This window comes from Taudactylus pleione, unplaced genomic scaffold (genome assembly GCF_031769625.1).
Source record: "Taudactylus pleione unplaced genomic scaffold, aTauple2 ptg000568l, whole genome shotgun sequence".
Classification (NCBI taxonomy): domain Eukaryota; kingdom Metazoa; phylum Chordata; class Amphibia; order Anura; family Myobatrachidae; genus Taudactylus; species Taudactylus pleione.
The window spans coordinates 26922-45000 of record NW_028284970.1 but is presented as its reverse complement, the minus strand read 5'-3'; the positions used below and the strand labels follow the sequence as shown (position 1 = coordinate 45000).

At 54.9% G+C, this 18079-nt stretch overlaps 1 protein-coding gene across 1 annotated transcript in view; it reads left to right on the top strand.

Annotated features, from left to right (window-relative positions):
- Positions 1–3165, top strand: part of LOC148481726 (uncharacterized) — a 3258-nt gene extending 93 nt beyond the window's left edge. The window contains exons 1-3 of the mRNA XM_088453062.1: positions 1–2303; positions 2403–2531; positions 2613–3165. The exon at positions 1–2303 is cut by the window's left edge and continues 93 nt beyond it. Coding sequence (XP_088309188.1) covers positions 380–2303; positions 2403–2531; positions 2613–2836 — 2277 coding nt within the window. The 5' untranslated portion in view covers positions 1–379 and the 3' untranslated portion in view covers positions 2837–3165. The remainder of the gene's footprint in view (positions 2304–2402; positions 2532–2612) is intronic.
- The last annotated feature ends 14914 nt before the right edge of the window (positions 3166–18079 follow it).

Genomic DNA, 18079 nt, shown 5'->3' with positions numbered 1-18079 from the left:
CTGCTTAGTTGTCAGCATCTTTTTTTATTGTGAGGGGTTCAGTCTACCCAGGTTTAGGTGTCATCATATTTTTCAAAGGTGGTGAGAGAGCCGCCGGGTTCCCCTCCCTGGGATTAAGGGTTGACAGGCGGGCACATGCTGGGACTCGAGGCCTGATTGGTTCTTTCAAAAAGGCGCGCTGCGTCACACACAGAACCAGGCAGCTTCGGGTTTTTTCTGCGTCACACACAGAACCAGGAAGCTTCAGGTTTTCGTGCCACTGTGGGGAGGTTTCTCCAGCTGTGCCGGTAGGTGTCGGCCTTTTGCTTCGTTTACCATGCATATTTTATCACGGGTGGGCTGACCCTTATTTTTCTGGTTTATTTTAAAGGTGGAAAATATGGAGCTAAGCGGTGCACCCGGTGACATCACTGACAGCAGCACTGACGGCAGTGACAAAGACTATTTCCCTGACTCCTCTGAGGCGGACAGTTTGGAAGACAGCAGCGGGGATGAGCGGGCCCGTCATGGGACACATATGCTGGCTGAGGGTCACTCTGCTATCAAAGATTCTCCAATTTCTGGCCCAGGTTTCTGCTCCTCAAAAAAAAACCACGCTGTGACAGTCCAGGTACTTACCAAAAAATGTGATGGCTCAAAGGTGTATAAAAAAAAGAACTATTGTCTATGGTGCGAGAAGCCATTCTCAAAAATTGCAAGGCACGTGGAGGCCATCCACCACGATGAGCCTGAGGCAGCCCGGGCACTGAGCTACCCAAAGTGTTCAAGGGAAAGGCGGCTACAGCTTAACCTGATTCGCAACCGGGGGAACTTTGCCCATAATGCCGGGGTTCTACGTGAGGGCTGCGGTGTCCTACTTCCATGCAAGCAGCCTGGTGAAGCTGTGGCTCCCCAAGACTTCATGCATTGTGCATATTGCCAGGGCCTTTTCTCAAGGCAACACCTTTGGCGTCATGTGAAAAGGTGCCCGCTGAAAAAAGGTCCTGCCAACACCAAACCAGGCAGGACCAGAGTGCAATCCCTCTGTGCTTACGCCACTCCCGTTCCACCGGGTGTTGGGAAGGGCCTCTGGAAGGTGCTGTGTGATATGATTCACGATGATGTGGTACAGGTAATAAAGGGTGACCCTTGCATCATGCAGTTTGGTCTCCACCTCTTTAACCGGCATGGTTCGGATGTCAGTAAGCATGATTATATACGGCAGAAGCTCAGAGAGGTGGGGCGACTGTTACTGCATGCCAGGATGGTTAGTCCTCTGAGGAGCATGGCAGAGTTCATCTGCCCTGCAAACTTCCTGCAGGTCATAACTGCCGTAAGGAGCCTGGCCGGCTATGCTGAATTGACGAATACCTATAAGGTTCCCTCACTGGCCCTGAAAGTGGGCCATAGCCTCCAAAAAATATCTACCATGGTTGAGTGCCAGGCACTTATGGAGGGCCATGCCCCGACCGTGGAGAGCGCACGGAGCTTCCAAAAACTATACAAGGCAAGGTGGAGCGAGATGATCTCGGCTGCTGCCCTCAAAACCCTAGAGGAGCAAAAATGGAACACCCCCCCCCTTCTACCTTTCACTGATGATGTAAAACAGTTGCACCTTTATCTCACTGACAGACAGCGGGAATACCTAGAGGATTTGTCCACTCACCCGACCACAAAGAAGTGGTTGCTGCTGGCCAAGGTAACCCTCACACAACTAATCCTATTCAACCGACGTAGGGAAGGTGAGGTCTCAAAGATGAAGCTTTGCTCTTTTGCATCTCGGCACACAGCTGATTTACAGGGTGATGTGGCGCTGGCCCTGTCAGAGCCAGAAAAGAGGCTATGTCAGCACTTCACACGCATTGAGATTCCTGGTAAGAGAGGCAGGAAAGTCCCTGTCCTCCTGTCCCCTTGCATGCAGAGGGCATTGGAGCACCTCACAGAGAAAAGGGTAGAGTGTGGTGTCAGTCCTGACAATGTATATATGTTTGCAAGACCCTCCGCCTTGTCACACCTCAGAGGATCCGACTGCATTCGACTCTATGCACGGGCATGTGGAGCCAAGCATCCAGAAGCTCTCTCCTCTACCAGGCTTCGGAAACATGTGGCCACCCTTTCGAGGGTGCTGAACATGAGTGACACGGAGATGGATCAGCTGGCCGATTTCCTAGGGCACGATATCCGGGTGCACCGCCAGTACTACCGCCTCCCTGAAGGTACCCTGCAATTGGCAAAAATTAGCAAACTCTTTGTGGCACTCCAGCAAGGTCGATTGGCTGACTTTAAGGGACAAAGCCTGGAAGAAATCTCCATTGATCCCAATGGTAAGTAGCATGGTCCCTCACCCGACTGGTTGTTCCATGGGCTGACAGTCTAAGGGGGAAACTGTGACCGGGGATCTCTGTTTATCTTTGTATTTCCAGAACCAATCCCGCTAGCCAGTGATGAGTCTGATGATGAGCCAGAGGTGGAAGCTGGAGCAGTGCATGTGGAGGAGGGAGATGCCAGTGCACTGAAAGTGATGGAGAGGCATGCACCCATGGCTACTAAAGGTGTGTGTCCATCAAATTCATTGGGTGGCTTGGGCTGGCGGTGAGTTTTTGGTTGACTGATCTCTTCCCTGTCTTGCATAGGTGATTGCATGGGCTCTAAAAAGAAACCGTGGAGCAGAAAAGAAGCAGCAGCAGTTGAGAGACACCTGATGAGATTCATCCTCTCCTGCAAGGTCCCCGGCAAAAAGGATTGTAACGCCTGCCTCGGCGCTGAGGAGCAGGCTCTGAAGGCTAGGAACTGGCTGTCAGTCAAGTACTACATAAAAAACCGAATAACTGCTATCAAGCGACAGTGTACAGCCTGAATAAAATTTATGTTGGTCCAACCAAGGCGTCTTTTTTATTTACTGTGGTGAAACCATTTAGTGGTCATAGCAAAGGGTGTACCCACATGGTTAGGAATACCTGAGTAGGTCCCAGTGAGGCATAGGGAGTACCCACATGGTTAGGAAAAACTGACTAGGTCCCGGTGAGGTATAATGGTGTCCGGTTTCTGTCACCAAGCTATACGGCACATGCGCGCCGGGTGATATGATATAGATACCCACCAGCAGGCACGGTTTGCTGATCAAGCTGTTTGGGCAATGGGAAGCAGGCGTCCCCATGATGGACAAACCAGTCATGGGTCCTGAAAAGGTCACAAAAACAAGTATGCATGTGTGTGTGTGTGTGTGTGTGTGTGTATATACATATATATATATTCCAGGAATGATGATGTTCGTCCATGCAAGATGACGTTTTGCCTCGTTCTGAGTTCCGTTTTTTTGGAGGGAAAAATCCGAACTCCACGTGCAAACTCGAACCTATCCGAGCCTGCACATCCCTAATATATTTATGTGTGTGTGATACTGTATGTGTGTGTGTGCATATTATATATATATATATATATCTTGTAACAATCATAGATTTCTACACACATACACACACACACACACACACACACATACACACATACACACACACACATGCGATCACACACATTATAAATCAAAACCCACATATTTACTGTAACAAAAAAAAAACTAGCACATGTTATACATACATACCGTACACAGACATCCTACACCCACACACAACTTACCTGGTTCTGGAGATTATGGGGGTAGTCATGACCACAGAAAGAAGGGGTATGCCGGCCACTGGGAGGAGAGGAGTGGGAGGCAGGCAGGAGAGGAGGTGCCAGTCTGTAATGGAACTCGTTGGTGGCTGGTCTCAGGGGAGGAGCCAGCCACTGAAGCATAGTACTGGCTAATAGGGGCTGGCAGGCCCGCAGACAGCCGGGCCCAAGTGACAGGGGGCGTGGCCAAATCACGACGCCCCCTTTTAAAAACAAAACACAAACATTTTTGCAGAGCCGCAAAGCTCCGATCGCGGCTGCAGCGCATGGGGGGAGATGCCCTAGGCATTTGCTTAGAATGCCTATGCCTAGGGCCGGCTCTGGCTACTGTTGTCCAGTGCTGTGCTGCTGTCTGTCAAGGGCTGCTGTGGAGTGTGCACAGGGAGGGAGCTGGGATTTGATGCTGCTGATGCTGACCATAGGGGCTGGCTACTGTTGTCTAGTGCTGTGCTCCTGTCTGTCAAGAGCTGCCCCGAAAAAATATATATATTTGTCACATTCATCGGAATAGCTGTCACTGTCGTCGGCGTAGCTGTCTCTGTCACTGTCATCGGCGTAGCTGTCTCTGTCATTGGCATAGCTGTCACTGTCACTGTCATCAGTGTAGCTGTCACTGTCATCGGTGTAGCTGTCACTGTCATCATTGTGGCTTTCACTGTCATCGGTGTAGCTGTCACTGTTACTGACAATGGTGTAGCTGTCACTGTCATCGGTGTAGCTGTCACTGTCATCGGTGTAGCTGTCGCTGTCACTGTCACCGGTGTAGCTGTCGCTGTCACTGTCACCGGTGTAGCTGTCACTGTCATCAGTGTAGCTGTCGCTGTCATTGGTGTAGCTGTCGCTGTCACTGTCATCAGTGTAGCTGTCACTGTCCTCGGTGTAGCTGTCACTGTCCTCGGTGTAGCTGTCACTGTCATCAGTGTAGCTGTCACTGTCATCGGTGTAGCTGTCACTGTCACTGTCATCGGTGTAGCTGTCGCTGTCACTGTCACCGGTGTAGCTGTCACTGTCATCAGTGTAGCTGTCACTGTCATCGTTGTGGCTGTCACTGTCATCGGTGTAGCTGTCACTGTCATCAGTGTAGCTGTCGCTGTCACTGTCATCAGTGTAGCTGTCACTGTCCTCGGTGTAGCTGTCACTGTCACTGTCATCGGTGTAGCTGTCACTGTCATCGGTGTAGCTGTCGCTGTCACTGTCACCGGTGTAGCTGTCACTGTCATCGGTGTAGCTGTCACTGTCCTCGGTGTAGCTGTCACTGTCCTCGGTGTAGCTGACACTGTCATCGGTGTAGCTGTCACTGTCACTGTCATCGGTGTAGCTGTCGCTGTCACTGTCACCGGTGTAGCTGTCATTGTCATCTGTGTAGCTGTCGCTGTCATCAGTGTAGCTGTCGCTGTCATTGGTGTAGCTGTCACTGTCATCAGTGTAGCTGTCACTGTCCTCGGTGTAGCTGTCACTGTCATCAGTGTAGCTGTCATTGTCATCTGTGTAGCTGTCACTGTCATCAGTGTAGCTGTCACTGTCATCGGTGTAGCTGTCACTGTCATCGGTGTAGCTGTCACTATCATCGTTGTAGCTGTCACTATCATCGTTGTAGCTGTCACTGTCATCAGTGTAGCTGTCGCTGTCATTGGTGTAGCTGTCGCTGTCACTGTCATCAGTGTAGCTGTCACTGTCCTCGGTGTAGCTGTCACTGTCAGTGTAGCTGTCACTATCCTCAGTGTAGCTGTCACTGTCCTCGGTGTAGCTGTCACTGTCATCAGTGTAGCTGTCACTGTCATCAGTGTAGCTGTCATTGTCATCTGTGTAGCTGTCACTGTCATCAGTGTAGCTGTCACTGTCATCGGTGTAGCTGTCACTGTCATCGGTGTAGCTGTCACTGGCATAAAAAAAAACACCTGTCACTGTCATCGGTGTAGCTGTCGCTGTCATCGGTGTAGCGGTCGCTGTCACTGTCATCGGTGTAGCTGTCACTGTCATCAGTGTAGCTGTCATTGTCATCTGTGTAGCTGTCACTGTCATCGGTGTAGCTGTCACTGTCATCGGTGTAGCTGTCGCTGTCATCGGTGTAGCGGTCGCTGTCACTGTCATCAGTGTAGCTGTCACTGTCATCGGTGTAGCTGTCGATGTCACTGTCATCAGTGTAGCTGTCACTGTCATCGGTGTAGCTGTCACTGTCACTGTCATCGGTGTAGCTGTCGCTGTCATCGGTGTAGCTGTCGCTGTCATCGGTGTAGCGGTCGCTGTCACTGTCATCGGTGTAGCTGTCACTGTCATCAGTGTAGCTGTCATTGTCATCTGTGTAGCTGTCACTGTCATCGGTGTAGCTGTCGCTGTCATCGGTGTAACGGTCGCTGTCACTGTCATCGGTGTAGCTGTCGCTGTCATCGGTGTAGCGGTCGCTGTCACTGTCATCGGTGTAGCTGTCACTGTCATCAGTGTAGCTATCATTGTCATCTGTGTAGCTGTCACTGTCATCGGTGTAGCTGTCACTGTCATCGGTGTAGCTGTCGCTGTCATCGGTGTAGCGGTCGCTGTCACTGTCATCAGTGTAGCTGTCACTGTCATCGGTGTAGCTGTCGATGTCACTGTCATCAGTGTAGCTGTCACTGTCATCGGTGTAGCTGTCACTGTCACTGTCATCGGTGTAGCTGTCGCTGTCATCGGTGTAGCTGTCGCTGTCATCGGTGTAGCGGTCGCTGTCACTGTCATCGGTGTAGCTGTCACTGTCATCAGTGTAGCTGTCATTGTCATCTGTGTAGCTGTCACTGTCATCGGTGTAGCTGTCACTGTCATCGGTGTAGCTGTCGCTGTCATCGGTGTAGCGGTCGCTGTCACTGTCATCAGTGTAGCTGTCACTGTCATCGGTGTAGCTGTCGATGTCACTGTCATCAGTGTAGCTGTCACTGTCATCGGTGTAGCTGTCACTGTCACTGTCATCAGTGTTGCTGTCACTGGCGTAGTTGTGCAGGGGTCCTGTGCTGCTGTCTGTCAAGGAGGGCTGCTGCCCCGAAAAAAATATATTTTTACAGGGGTGATCAACGCCATGAAAATAATGGAGGACAAAAATTTGGAGGATAAAATAGGGAAAGATCAAGAAACGCTCCCTCCTAGTGCTGAAGCTGCTGCCACTAGTCATGACATAGAAAAAATGCCATCAACGTCGTCTGCCAAGGCCGATGCCCAATGTCATAGTAGAGGGCATGTAAAATCCAAAAAGCCAAAGTTCAGTAAAAGGGCCTTAAAATATAAATTGAAATCATCTGAGGAGAAATGTAAACTTGCTGATATGCCATTTACGACACGGAGTGGCAAGGAACAGCTAAGGTCCTTCCCTATATTCATGACTAGTGGTTCAGATTCACATGATGATGGAAGCACAGCGAAGAACTGTGCGTTCTAAGAAGATATCACAAATCCCCAAGGAGAGTCCAAGTGTGGCGGCGGTTGCGATGCCTGACCTTCCCAACACTGGACGGGAAGAGGTGGCTCCATTTGCACACACTCAGCAACTGGACTGTGGGTGCTCCTTCCAGCACTTGCAGATATTCAGATTGAAGATGTCACTGTTGAAGTACAACAGGATGAGGATACTGGTGTAGCTGGCGCTGAGGAGGAAGTTGACAAGGAGGATTCTGATGGTGATGTGGTTTGTTTAAATCAGGTACCAAGGGAAAGAGTTGTTGTCCGTGGGATGAAAAATCCCATCACGGTCATGCCTGGGCAGAAGACCAAACATTCCACCTCTTTGGTCTGGCAATATTTCTATCCAAATCCAGACAACAACTGTCTTCCTATATGTTGCGTATGTAAAGGTGTAATAAGTAGGGGTAAGGACTTTAACCACCTAGGAACATCCTCTCTTATACGTCACCTGCAGCGCGTTCATAAAAAGTTACTTGACAGCTATGTTGGTGTTAGACTTGCGTCCGGTATCCGCCATTAGTGCAGTGGGATTTAGAAAATTGATGGAGATAGTGTGTCCCCTGTACCAAATCCCATCTACATTCCACTTCAGTAGGCAGGCAACACTGAGCGATACCGAGCTGCTCAATAATGGGGCTGTGGGAGGGTGGATTACCTGGGATACCCCATTAGTAGTGTGGCCATGGGGGTTGGTTGCCTGGGGCATAGGTGCTTAGTAATGCTGCCCCGGGGGAAGGGGGGTCTGGCTCCTACACTTTCATCCTGGCTCCTAGGTTTTAGAAAAATTTGTCAAGCCCTGATACACTACCCCTAACCCTGCTTCCACTCCCCGCACACAGTACACTACCCCTAACCCTGCTCCCACTCCCTGCACACACTACACTACCCCTAACCCTGCTGCTGCTCCCCGCACACACTTCACTACCCCTAACCCTGCTGCCGTTCACACTACCCTACCCTAACCCTGCTCCCGCTCCCCACACACACTACCCCTAACCCTGCTCCCACTCCCCACACACGCTGCACTACCCCTAATCCTGCTGCTGCTCCCCGCACACATTACACTACCCCTAACCCTGCTGCTGCTCCCCGCAAAGACTACACTGCCCCTAACCCTGCTGCTACTCCCTGCACACACTACACTGTGCCTAACCCTGCTGCTGCTCCCTGCACAAACTACACTGCCCCTAACCATGCTGCTGCTCCCTGCACACACTACACTACCCCTAACCCTGCTGCTGCTCCCTGCACATACTACACTACCCCTAACCCTGCTGCCGCTCCCCGCACACACTGCACTACCACTAACCCTGCTCCCACTCCCCACACACACTACACTACCCCTAACCATGCTACCACTCCCCCCACACACTACCCCTAACCCTGCTCCCACAACCCGCACACACTACACTACCCCTAGCCTAGCTGCCGCTCCCCGCACACACTACACTACCCCTAACCCTGCTGCCACTCCCCACACACACTACACTACCCCCAACCCTGCTGCCACTCCCCGCACCCACTACACTACCGCTAACCCTGCTGCCGCTCCCCGCACGCACTACACTACCCCTAACCTTGCTACCACTCCCCCCACACACTACACTACCCCTAACCATGCTACCACTCCCCCCACACACACTACCCCTAGCCCTGCTGCCGCTCCCCGCACACACTACACTACCCCTAACCCTGCTACCACTCCCCCCACACACTACACTACCCCTAACCATGCTACCACTCCCCCCACACTACCCCTAACCCTGCTGCCGCTCCCCGCACACACTACACTACCCCTAACCCTGCTGCTACTCCCCAAACACACTACACTACCCCTAACCCTGCTGCCACTCCCCGCACACACTACACTACCCCTAACCCTGCTCCCACTCCCCAAATACACTACACTATCCCTAACCATGCTACCACTCCCCCCACACACTACACTACCCCTAGCCCTGCTGCCGCTCCCCGCACACACTACACTACCGCTAACCCTGCTGCCGCTCCCCGCACGCACTACACTACCCCTAACCCTGCTACCACTCCCCCCACACACTACACTACCCCTAACCATGCTACCACTCCCCCCACACACACTACCCCTAACCCTGCTGCCGCTCCCCGCACACACTACACTACCCCTAACCCTGCTACCACTCCCCCCACACACTACACTACCCCTAACCATGCTACCACTCCCCCCACACACTACACTACCCCTAACCCTGCTGCCGCTCCCCGCACACACTACACTACCCCTAACCCTGCTGCTACTCCCCAAACACACTACACTACCCCTAACCCTGCTGCCACTCCCTGCACCCACTACACTACCGCTAACCCTGCTCCCACTCCCCACACACACTACACTACCCCTAACCCTGCTCCCACTCCCCCCACACACTACACTATCCCTAACCCTGCTGCCTCTCCCTGCACACTACACTACCTCTAACCCTGCTGCTACTCCCCACACACACTACACTACCCATAGCCCTACTCCCACTCCCCACACATTACACTACCCCTAACCCTGCTGCCACTTCCCGCACTCACTACACTACCCCTAACTATGCTCCCGCTCCCCACACATACTACATTACCCCTAGCCCTGCTCCCACTCCCCACACACTACACTACCCCTAACCCTGCTCCCACTCCCCACAAACACTACACTACCCCTACTCCCACTCTCCACACACACTACACTACCCCTAACCATACTCCCACTCCCCGCACACACTACACTACCCCTAACCCTGCTCCCACTCTCCACACACACTACACTACCCCTAACCCTACTCCCACTCCCCGCACACACTACACTACCCCTAACCCTACTCCCACTCCCCACACACACTACACTACCCCTAAACCTACTCCCACTCCCCGCACACACTACACTACCCCTAACCCTACTCCCACTCCCCGCACACACTACACTGCCCCAAACCCTGCTCCTACTCCCCGCACACACTACACTACCCCTAAACCTACTCACACTCCCCGCACACACTACACTACCCCTAACCCTGCTCCTACTCCCCACACACACTACACTACCCCTAAACCTACTCCCACTCCCCGCACACACTACACTACCCCTAACCCTGCTCCCGCTACCCGCACACACTACACTCACTACCCCTAACCCTACTCCCACTCCCCGCACACGCTGCACTACCCCTACCCCTGCTTCCGCTCCCCGCACACAATACACTACCCCTAATCCTGCTGCCACTCGCCCCTCACACTACACTACCCCAAACCCTGCTCCCACTCCCCGCACACACTACACTACCCCTAATCCTGCTGCCACTCCCCACACACACTACACTACCCCTAACACTGCTCCCACTCCCCGCACACAATACACTACACCTAATCATGTTGCCACTCCCCGCACACAATACACTACCACTAACCCTGCTCCCACTCCCTGAAAACACTACACTACTGTTAACCCTGCTCCCGCTCCCTGCACACACTACACTACCCCTAATCCTGCTCCCACTCCCCACAACCCTGCTCCCACTCCCCACGCACACTACACTACCCGTAACCCTGCTCCCCACACACACTACACTACCCCTAACCCTGCTACCGCTCCCCACACACTACACTACCCCTAACCCTGCTCCCATGTCCCGCACACACTATCCCTAACCCTGCTCCCTCTCCCTGCACACAATACATGTCCCCTAACCCTGCTCCCTCTCCCCGCACACACTACACTTCCCCTAACCCTACTCCCACTCCCCGCACTCACTACACTACCCCTAACCCTCCTCCCATGTCCCGCACACGCTATCCCTAACCCTGCTCCCTCTCCCTGCACACAATACATGTCCCCTAACCCTGCTCCCTCTCCCCGCACACACTACACTTCCCCTAACCCTACTCCAACTCCCCGCACACACTACACTACTGCTAACCCTGCTCCCGCTCCCTGCACACACTACACTACCCCTAATCCTGCTCCCACTCCCCACACACTACACTACCCCTAACCCTACTCCCACTCCCGGCACACACTACACTACCCCTAACCCTGCTCCCATGTCCCACACACACTATCCCTAACCCTGCTCCCACTCCCTGCACACAATACACGTCCCCTAACCCTACTCCCACTCCCCGCACACATTACACTACCCCTAACCCTGCTCCGATTCCCTGCACACACTACACTACCCCTAACCCTGCTCTCACTCCCCACACACACTACACTACCCCTAACCCTGCTCCCTCTCCCCGTACACACTACACTTCCCCTAACCCTACTCCCACTAACCGCACACACTACACTACCCCTAACCCTGCTCCGATTCCCTACACACAATACACTACCCCTAACCCTGCTCTCACTCCCCACACACACTACACTACCCCTAACCCTACTCCCACTCCCGGCACACACTACACTACCCCTAACCCTGCTCCCATGTCCCGCACACACTATCAATAACCCTGCTCCCACTCCCTGCACACACTACACTACCCCTAACCCTGCTCCCACTCCCTGCACACACTACACTACCCCTAATCCTGCTGCCACTCCCCGCACACACTACACTACCCCTAACCCTGCTTCCACTCCCCGCTCACGCTGCACTACCCCTACCCCTGCTTCCGCTCCCCGCACACACTACACTACCCCTAACCCTGCTCCCACTCCCCACACACACTACACTACCCCTGCTCCCACTCCCCACACACACTACACTACCCGTAACCCTGCTCCCCGCACACACTACACTACCCCTAACCCTGCTACCGCTCCCCACACGCACTACACTACCCCTAACCCTGCTGCCGCTCCCCACATACTACACTACCCCTAACCCTACTCCCGGCACGCACTACACTACCCCTAACCCTGCTCCCATGTCCCGCACACACTATCCCTAACCCTGCTCCCACTCCCTGCACACAATACACGTCCCCTAACCCTGCTACCATTCCCCGCACACACTACACTACCCCTAACCCTACTCCCACTCCCCGCACACACTACACTACCCCTAACCCTGCTCCCACTCCCCGCACACGCTGCACTACCACTAACCCTGCTTCCGCTACCCGCACACACTACACTCACTACCCCTAATCCTACTCCCACTCCCCGCACATGCTGCACTACCCCTACCCCTGCTTCCGCTCACCGCACACACTACACTACCCCTAATCCTGCTGTCACTCCGCAAACACACTGCGCTACCCCTAACCCTGCTGCCGCTCCCCACACACACTACACTGCCCCTAACCCTACTCCCACTCCCCGCACACACTACACTACCCCTAACCCTGCTCCCACTCCCTGCACACACGACACTACCCCTAATCGTGTTGCCAATCCCCGCACACAATACACTACCCCTAATCCTGCTGCCACTCCCCACACACACCACACTACCCTAATCCTGCTGCCACTCCCCACACACACTACACTACCCCAAACCCTGCTCCCACTCCCCGCACACACTACACTACCCCTAATCCTGCTGCCACTCCCCACACACACTATACTACCCCTAACCCTGCTGCCGTTCCCCACTCACTACACTACCCCTAACCATGCTGCCGCTCCCCGCACACACTTCACTACCCCTGACTTTGCTCCCACTCCCCACACACACTACACTGCCCCTAACCCTGCTCCCACTCCCCACACACACTACATTACCCCTAACCCTACTCCCACTCCCCGCACACACTACACTACCCCTAACCCTGCTCCCACTCCCTGCACACACGACACTACCCCTAATCGTGTTGCCAATCCCCGCACACAATACACTACCCCTAATCCTGCTGCCACTCCCCACACACACCACACTACCCTAATCCTGCTGCCACTCCCCACACACACTACACTACCCCAAACCCTGCTCCCACTCCCCGCACACACTACACTAGCCCTAACCCGGCTCCCACTCCCCTCACACACTACACTACCCCCAACCCTGCTCCCACTCCCTGCACACAGTACACTACCCCTAACTCTGCTCCCACTCCCCGCACACACTACACTACCCCTAACCCTGCTCCCACTCCCTGCACACAGTACACTACCCCTAACCATGCTGCTACTCCTCACAAACACTACAGTACCGCTAACCCTGCTCCAACTCCCCGCACACACTACCCTACCCCTTACCCTGATGCCGCTCCCCACACACACTACACTACCCCCAACCCTGCTCCCTCTCCCTGCACAAAGTACACTACCCCTAACCCTGCTGCCACTCCCCACACACACTACACTACCCCAAACCCTGCTCCCACTCCCCGCACACACTACACTACCCCTAACCCTGCTCCCACTCCCTGCACACACGACACTACCCCTAATCGTGTTGCCAATCCCCGCACACAATACACTACCCCTAATCCTGCTGCCACTCCCCACACACACCACACTACCCTAATCCTGCTGCCACTCCCCACACACACTACACTACCCCAAACCCTGCTCCCACTCCCCGCACACACTACACTACCCCTAATCCTGCTGCCACTCCCCACACACACTATACTACCCCTAACCCTGCTGCCGTTCCCCACTCACTACACTACCCCTAACCATGCTGCCGCTCCCCGCACACACTTCACGACCCCTGACTTTGCTCCCACTCCCCACACACACTACACTGCCCCTAACCCTGCTCCCACTCCCCACACACACTACATTACCCCTAACCCTACTCCCACTCCCCGCACACACTACACTACCCCTAACCCTGCTCCCACTCCCTGCACACACGACACTACCCCTAATCGTGTTGCCAATCCCCACACACACCACACTACCCTAATCCTGCTGCCACTCCCCACACACACCACACTACCCTAATCCTGCTGCCACTCCCCACACACACTACACTACCCCAAACCCTGCTCCCACTCCCCGCACACACTACACTAGCCCTAACCCGGCTCCCACTCCCCTCACACACTACACTACCCCCAACCCTGCTCCCACTCCCTGCACACAGTACACTACCCCTAACTCTGCTCCCACTCCCCGCACACACTACACTACCCCTAACCCTGCTCCCACTCCCTGCACACAGTACACTACCCCTAACTCTGCTGCTACTCCTCACAAACACTACAGTACCGCTAACCCTGCTCCAACTCCCCGCACACACTACACTACCCCTAACCCTACTCCCACTCCCGGCACACACTACACTACCCCTAACCCTGCTCCCATGTCCCGCACACACTATCCCTAACCCTGCTCCCACTCCCTGCACACAATACACGTCCCCTAACCCTACTCCCACTCCCCGCACACATTACACTACCCCTAACCCTGCTCCGATTCCCTGCACACACTACACTACCCCTAACCCTGCTCTCACTCCCCACACACACTACACTACCCCTAACCCTGCTCCCTCTCCCCGTACACACTACACTTCCCCTAACCCTACTCCCACTCCCCGCACACACTACACTACCCCTAACCCTGCTCCGATTCCCTACACACACTACACTACCCCTAACCCTGCTCTCACTCCCCACACACACTACACTACCCTAACCCTGCTCCCACTCCCCGCACACGCTGCACTACCCCTACCCTTGCTTCCGCTCCCCGCACACACTACACTACCCCTAATCCTGCTCCCACTCCCCACACACTACACTACCCCTAACCCTACTCCCACTCCCGGCACACACTACACTACCCCTAACCCTGCTCCCATGTCCCGCACACACTATCAATAACCCTGCTCCCACTTCCTGCACACACTACACTACCCCTAACCCTGCTCCCACTCCCTGCACACACTACACTACCCCTAATCCTGCTGCCACTCCCCGCACACACTACACTACCCCTAACCCTGCTTCCACTCCCCGCTCACGCTGCACTACCCCTACCCCTGCTTCCGCTCCCCGCACACACTACACTACCCCAAACCCTGCTCCCACTCCCCGCACACACTACACTACCCCTAATCCTGCTGCCACTCCCCACACACACTACACTACCCCTAACCCTGCTCCCACTCCCCGCACACAATACACTACCCCTAATCCTGCTGCCACTCCCCACACACACTACACTACCCCTAATCCTGCTGCCACTCCCCGCACACACTACACTACCCCTAACCCTGCTCCCACTCCCTGAACACACTACACTACTGCTAACCCTCCTGCCGCTACCCGCACACACTACACTACCCCTAACCCTGCTCCCACTCCCCACACACACTACACTACCCCTGCTCCCACTCCCCACACACACTACACTACCCGTAACCCTGCTCCCCGGACACACTACACTACCCCTAACCCTGCTACCGCTCCCCACACGCACTACACTACCCCTAACCCTGCTGCCGCTCCCCACATACTACACTACCCCTAACCCTACTCCCGGCACACACTACACTACCCCTAACCCTGCTCCCATGTCCCGCACACACTATCCCTAACCCTGCTCCCACTCCCTGCACACAATACACGTCCCCTAACCCTGCTACCATTCCCCGCACACACTACACTACCCCTAACCCTACTCCCACTCCCCGCACACACTACACTACCCCTAACCCTGCTCCCACTCCCCGCACACGCTGCACTACCACTAACCCTGCTTCCGCTACCCGCACACACTACACTCACTACCCCTAATCCTACTCCCACTCCCCGCACATGCTGCACTAACCCTACCCCTGCTTCCGCTCACCGCACACACTACACTACCCCTAATCCTGCTGTCACTCCGCAAACACACTGCACTACCCCTAACCCTGCTGCCGCTCCCCACACACACTACACTACCCCTAACCCTACTCCCACTCCCCGCACACACTACACTACCCCTAACCCTGCTCCCACTCCCTGCACACACGACACTACCCCTAATCGTGTTGCCAATCCCCGCACACAATACACTACCCCTAATCCTGCTGCCACTCCCCACACACACCACACTACCCTAATCCTGCTGCCACTCCCCACACACACTACACTACCCCAAACCCTGCTCCCACTCCCCGCACACACTACACTACCCCTAATCCTGCTGCCACTCCCCACACACACTATACTACCCCTAACCCTGCTGCCGTTCCCCACTCACTACACTACCCCTAACCATGCTGCCGTTCCCCGCACACACTTCACTACCCCTGACTTTGCTCCCACTCCCCACACACACTACACTGCCCCTAACCCTGCTCCCACTCCCCACACACACTACATTACCCCTAACCCTACTCCCACTCCCCGCACACACTACACTACCCCTAACCCTGCTCCCACTCCCTGCACACACGACACTACCCCTAATCGTGTTGCCAATCCCCGCACACAATACACTACCCCTAATCCTGCTGTCACTCCCCACACACACCACACTACCCTAATCCTGCTGCCACTCCCCACACACACTACACTACCCCAAACCCTGCTCCCACTCCCCGCACACACTACACTAGCCCTAACCCGGCTCCCACTCCCCTCACACACTACACTACCCCCAACCCTGCTCCCACTCCCTGCACACAGTACACTACCCCTAACTCTGCTCCCACTCCCCGCATACACTACACTACCCCTAACCCTGCTCCCACTCCCTGCACACAGTACACTACCCCTAACTCTGCTGCTACTCCTCACAAACACTACAGTACCGCTAACCCTGCTCCCACTCCCCGCACACACTACACTACCCCTAACCCTGCTGCTACTCCCCGCACACACTACCCTACCCCTTACCCTGATGCCGCTCCCCACACACACTACACTACCCCCAACCCTGCTCCCTCTCCCTGCACAAAGTACACTACCCCTAACTCTGCTCCCACTCCCTGCACACACGACACTACCCCTAATCGTGTTGCCAATCCCCGCACACAATACACTACCCTAATCCTGCTGCCACTCCCCACACACACTACACTACCCCAAACCCTGCTCCCACTCCCCGCACACACTACACTAGCCCTAACCCGGCTCCCACTCCCCTCACACACTACACTACCCCTAACTCTGCTCCCACTCCCCGCACACACTACACTACCCCTAACCCTGCTCCAACTCCCCGCACACACTACCCTACCCCTTACCCTGATGCCGCTCCCCACACACACTACACTACCCCCAACCCTGCTCCCTCTCCCTGCACAAAGTACACTACCCCTAACCCTGCTGCCACTCCCCACACACACTACATTACCCCTAACCCTGCTCCCTCTCCCCGCACACACTACACTACCCCTAGCCATAGTTGCCTACCCTCCCGATTTCTGCGGGAGACTCCCGGTTCGCTGTGGAGTCTCCCGCTGCCCCGCAAAATTAAATAAATCCCCCGGATTCTCCAGTTCCCACTGTCCCATCAATAATCTGGACTGCGCATGTGCGAGTACAGATGGGACGGGGCGGGGGCTGGCGTGGAATAACAGCCAGCAGGGAGAGGAAGGGGGAAGTGTACCAGTATGCATCGTTATAGTTAGGATAGGAAGGGGGAGTGTCCCGGCCAGTGACAGCTCCTCCCTTGGGTGCCAAAGCGGGGCCAGCTTACTATGTACTTGTAGTGTTTCAGAATTTAGATCCGGGTGCACCTGCTGAGGCTGCTGGTGCTCGCCTCTCTCACTGGGCGGTGTCCCCATCCCCGGGCACACATGTGCATCCGACGCCTTCAACATAGAACCGGCTGCTACAACAGTGCATTCCCTCTTGCAGCGTTACCAGGGCAGGGAGAGGGCTGTTGTACGTTTGTGACAGTGAGGTCACTGGGGTGGGGTACATGTGTGAGAAGTAAATGGTACAGGACTGTGGCAGAAGTGTATATGTGTGAGGGGTAGGTGAATGGAATAGGACTCTGGCAGAAGCATACTGTATATGTGTGAGGGGTAGGTGAATGGGACTGGAATTTGTGTGAGTAGTAGGTGGCTGGGGCAGGGCTGCTGTATATGTGTGAGAGGGAGGTGGCTTGGTCAGGAGCATATATGTGTTAGAGGACAGGGCTGGGGTA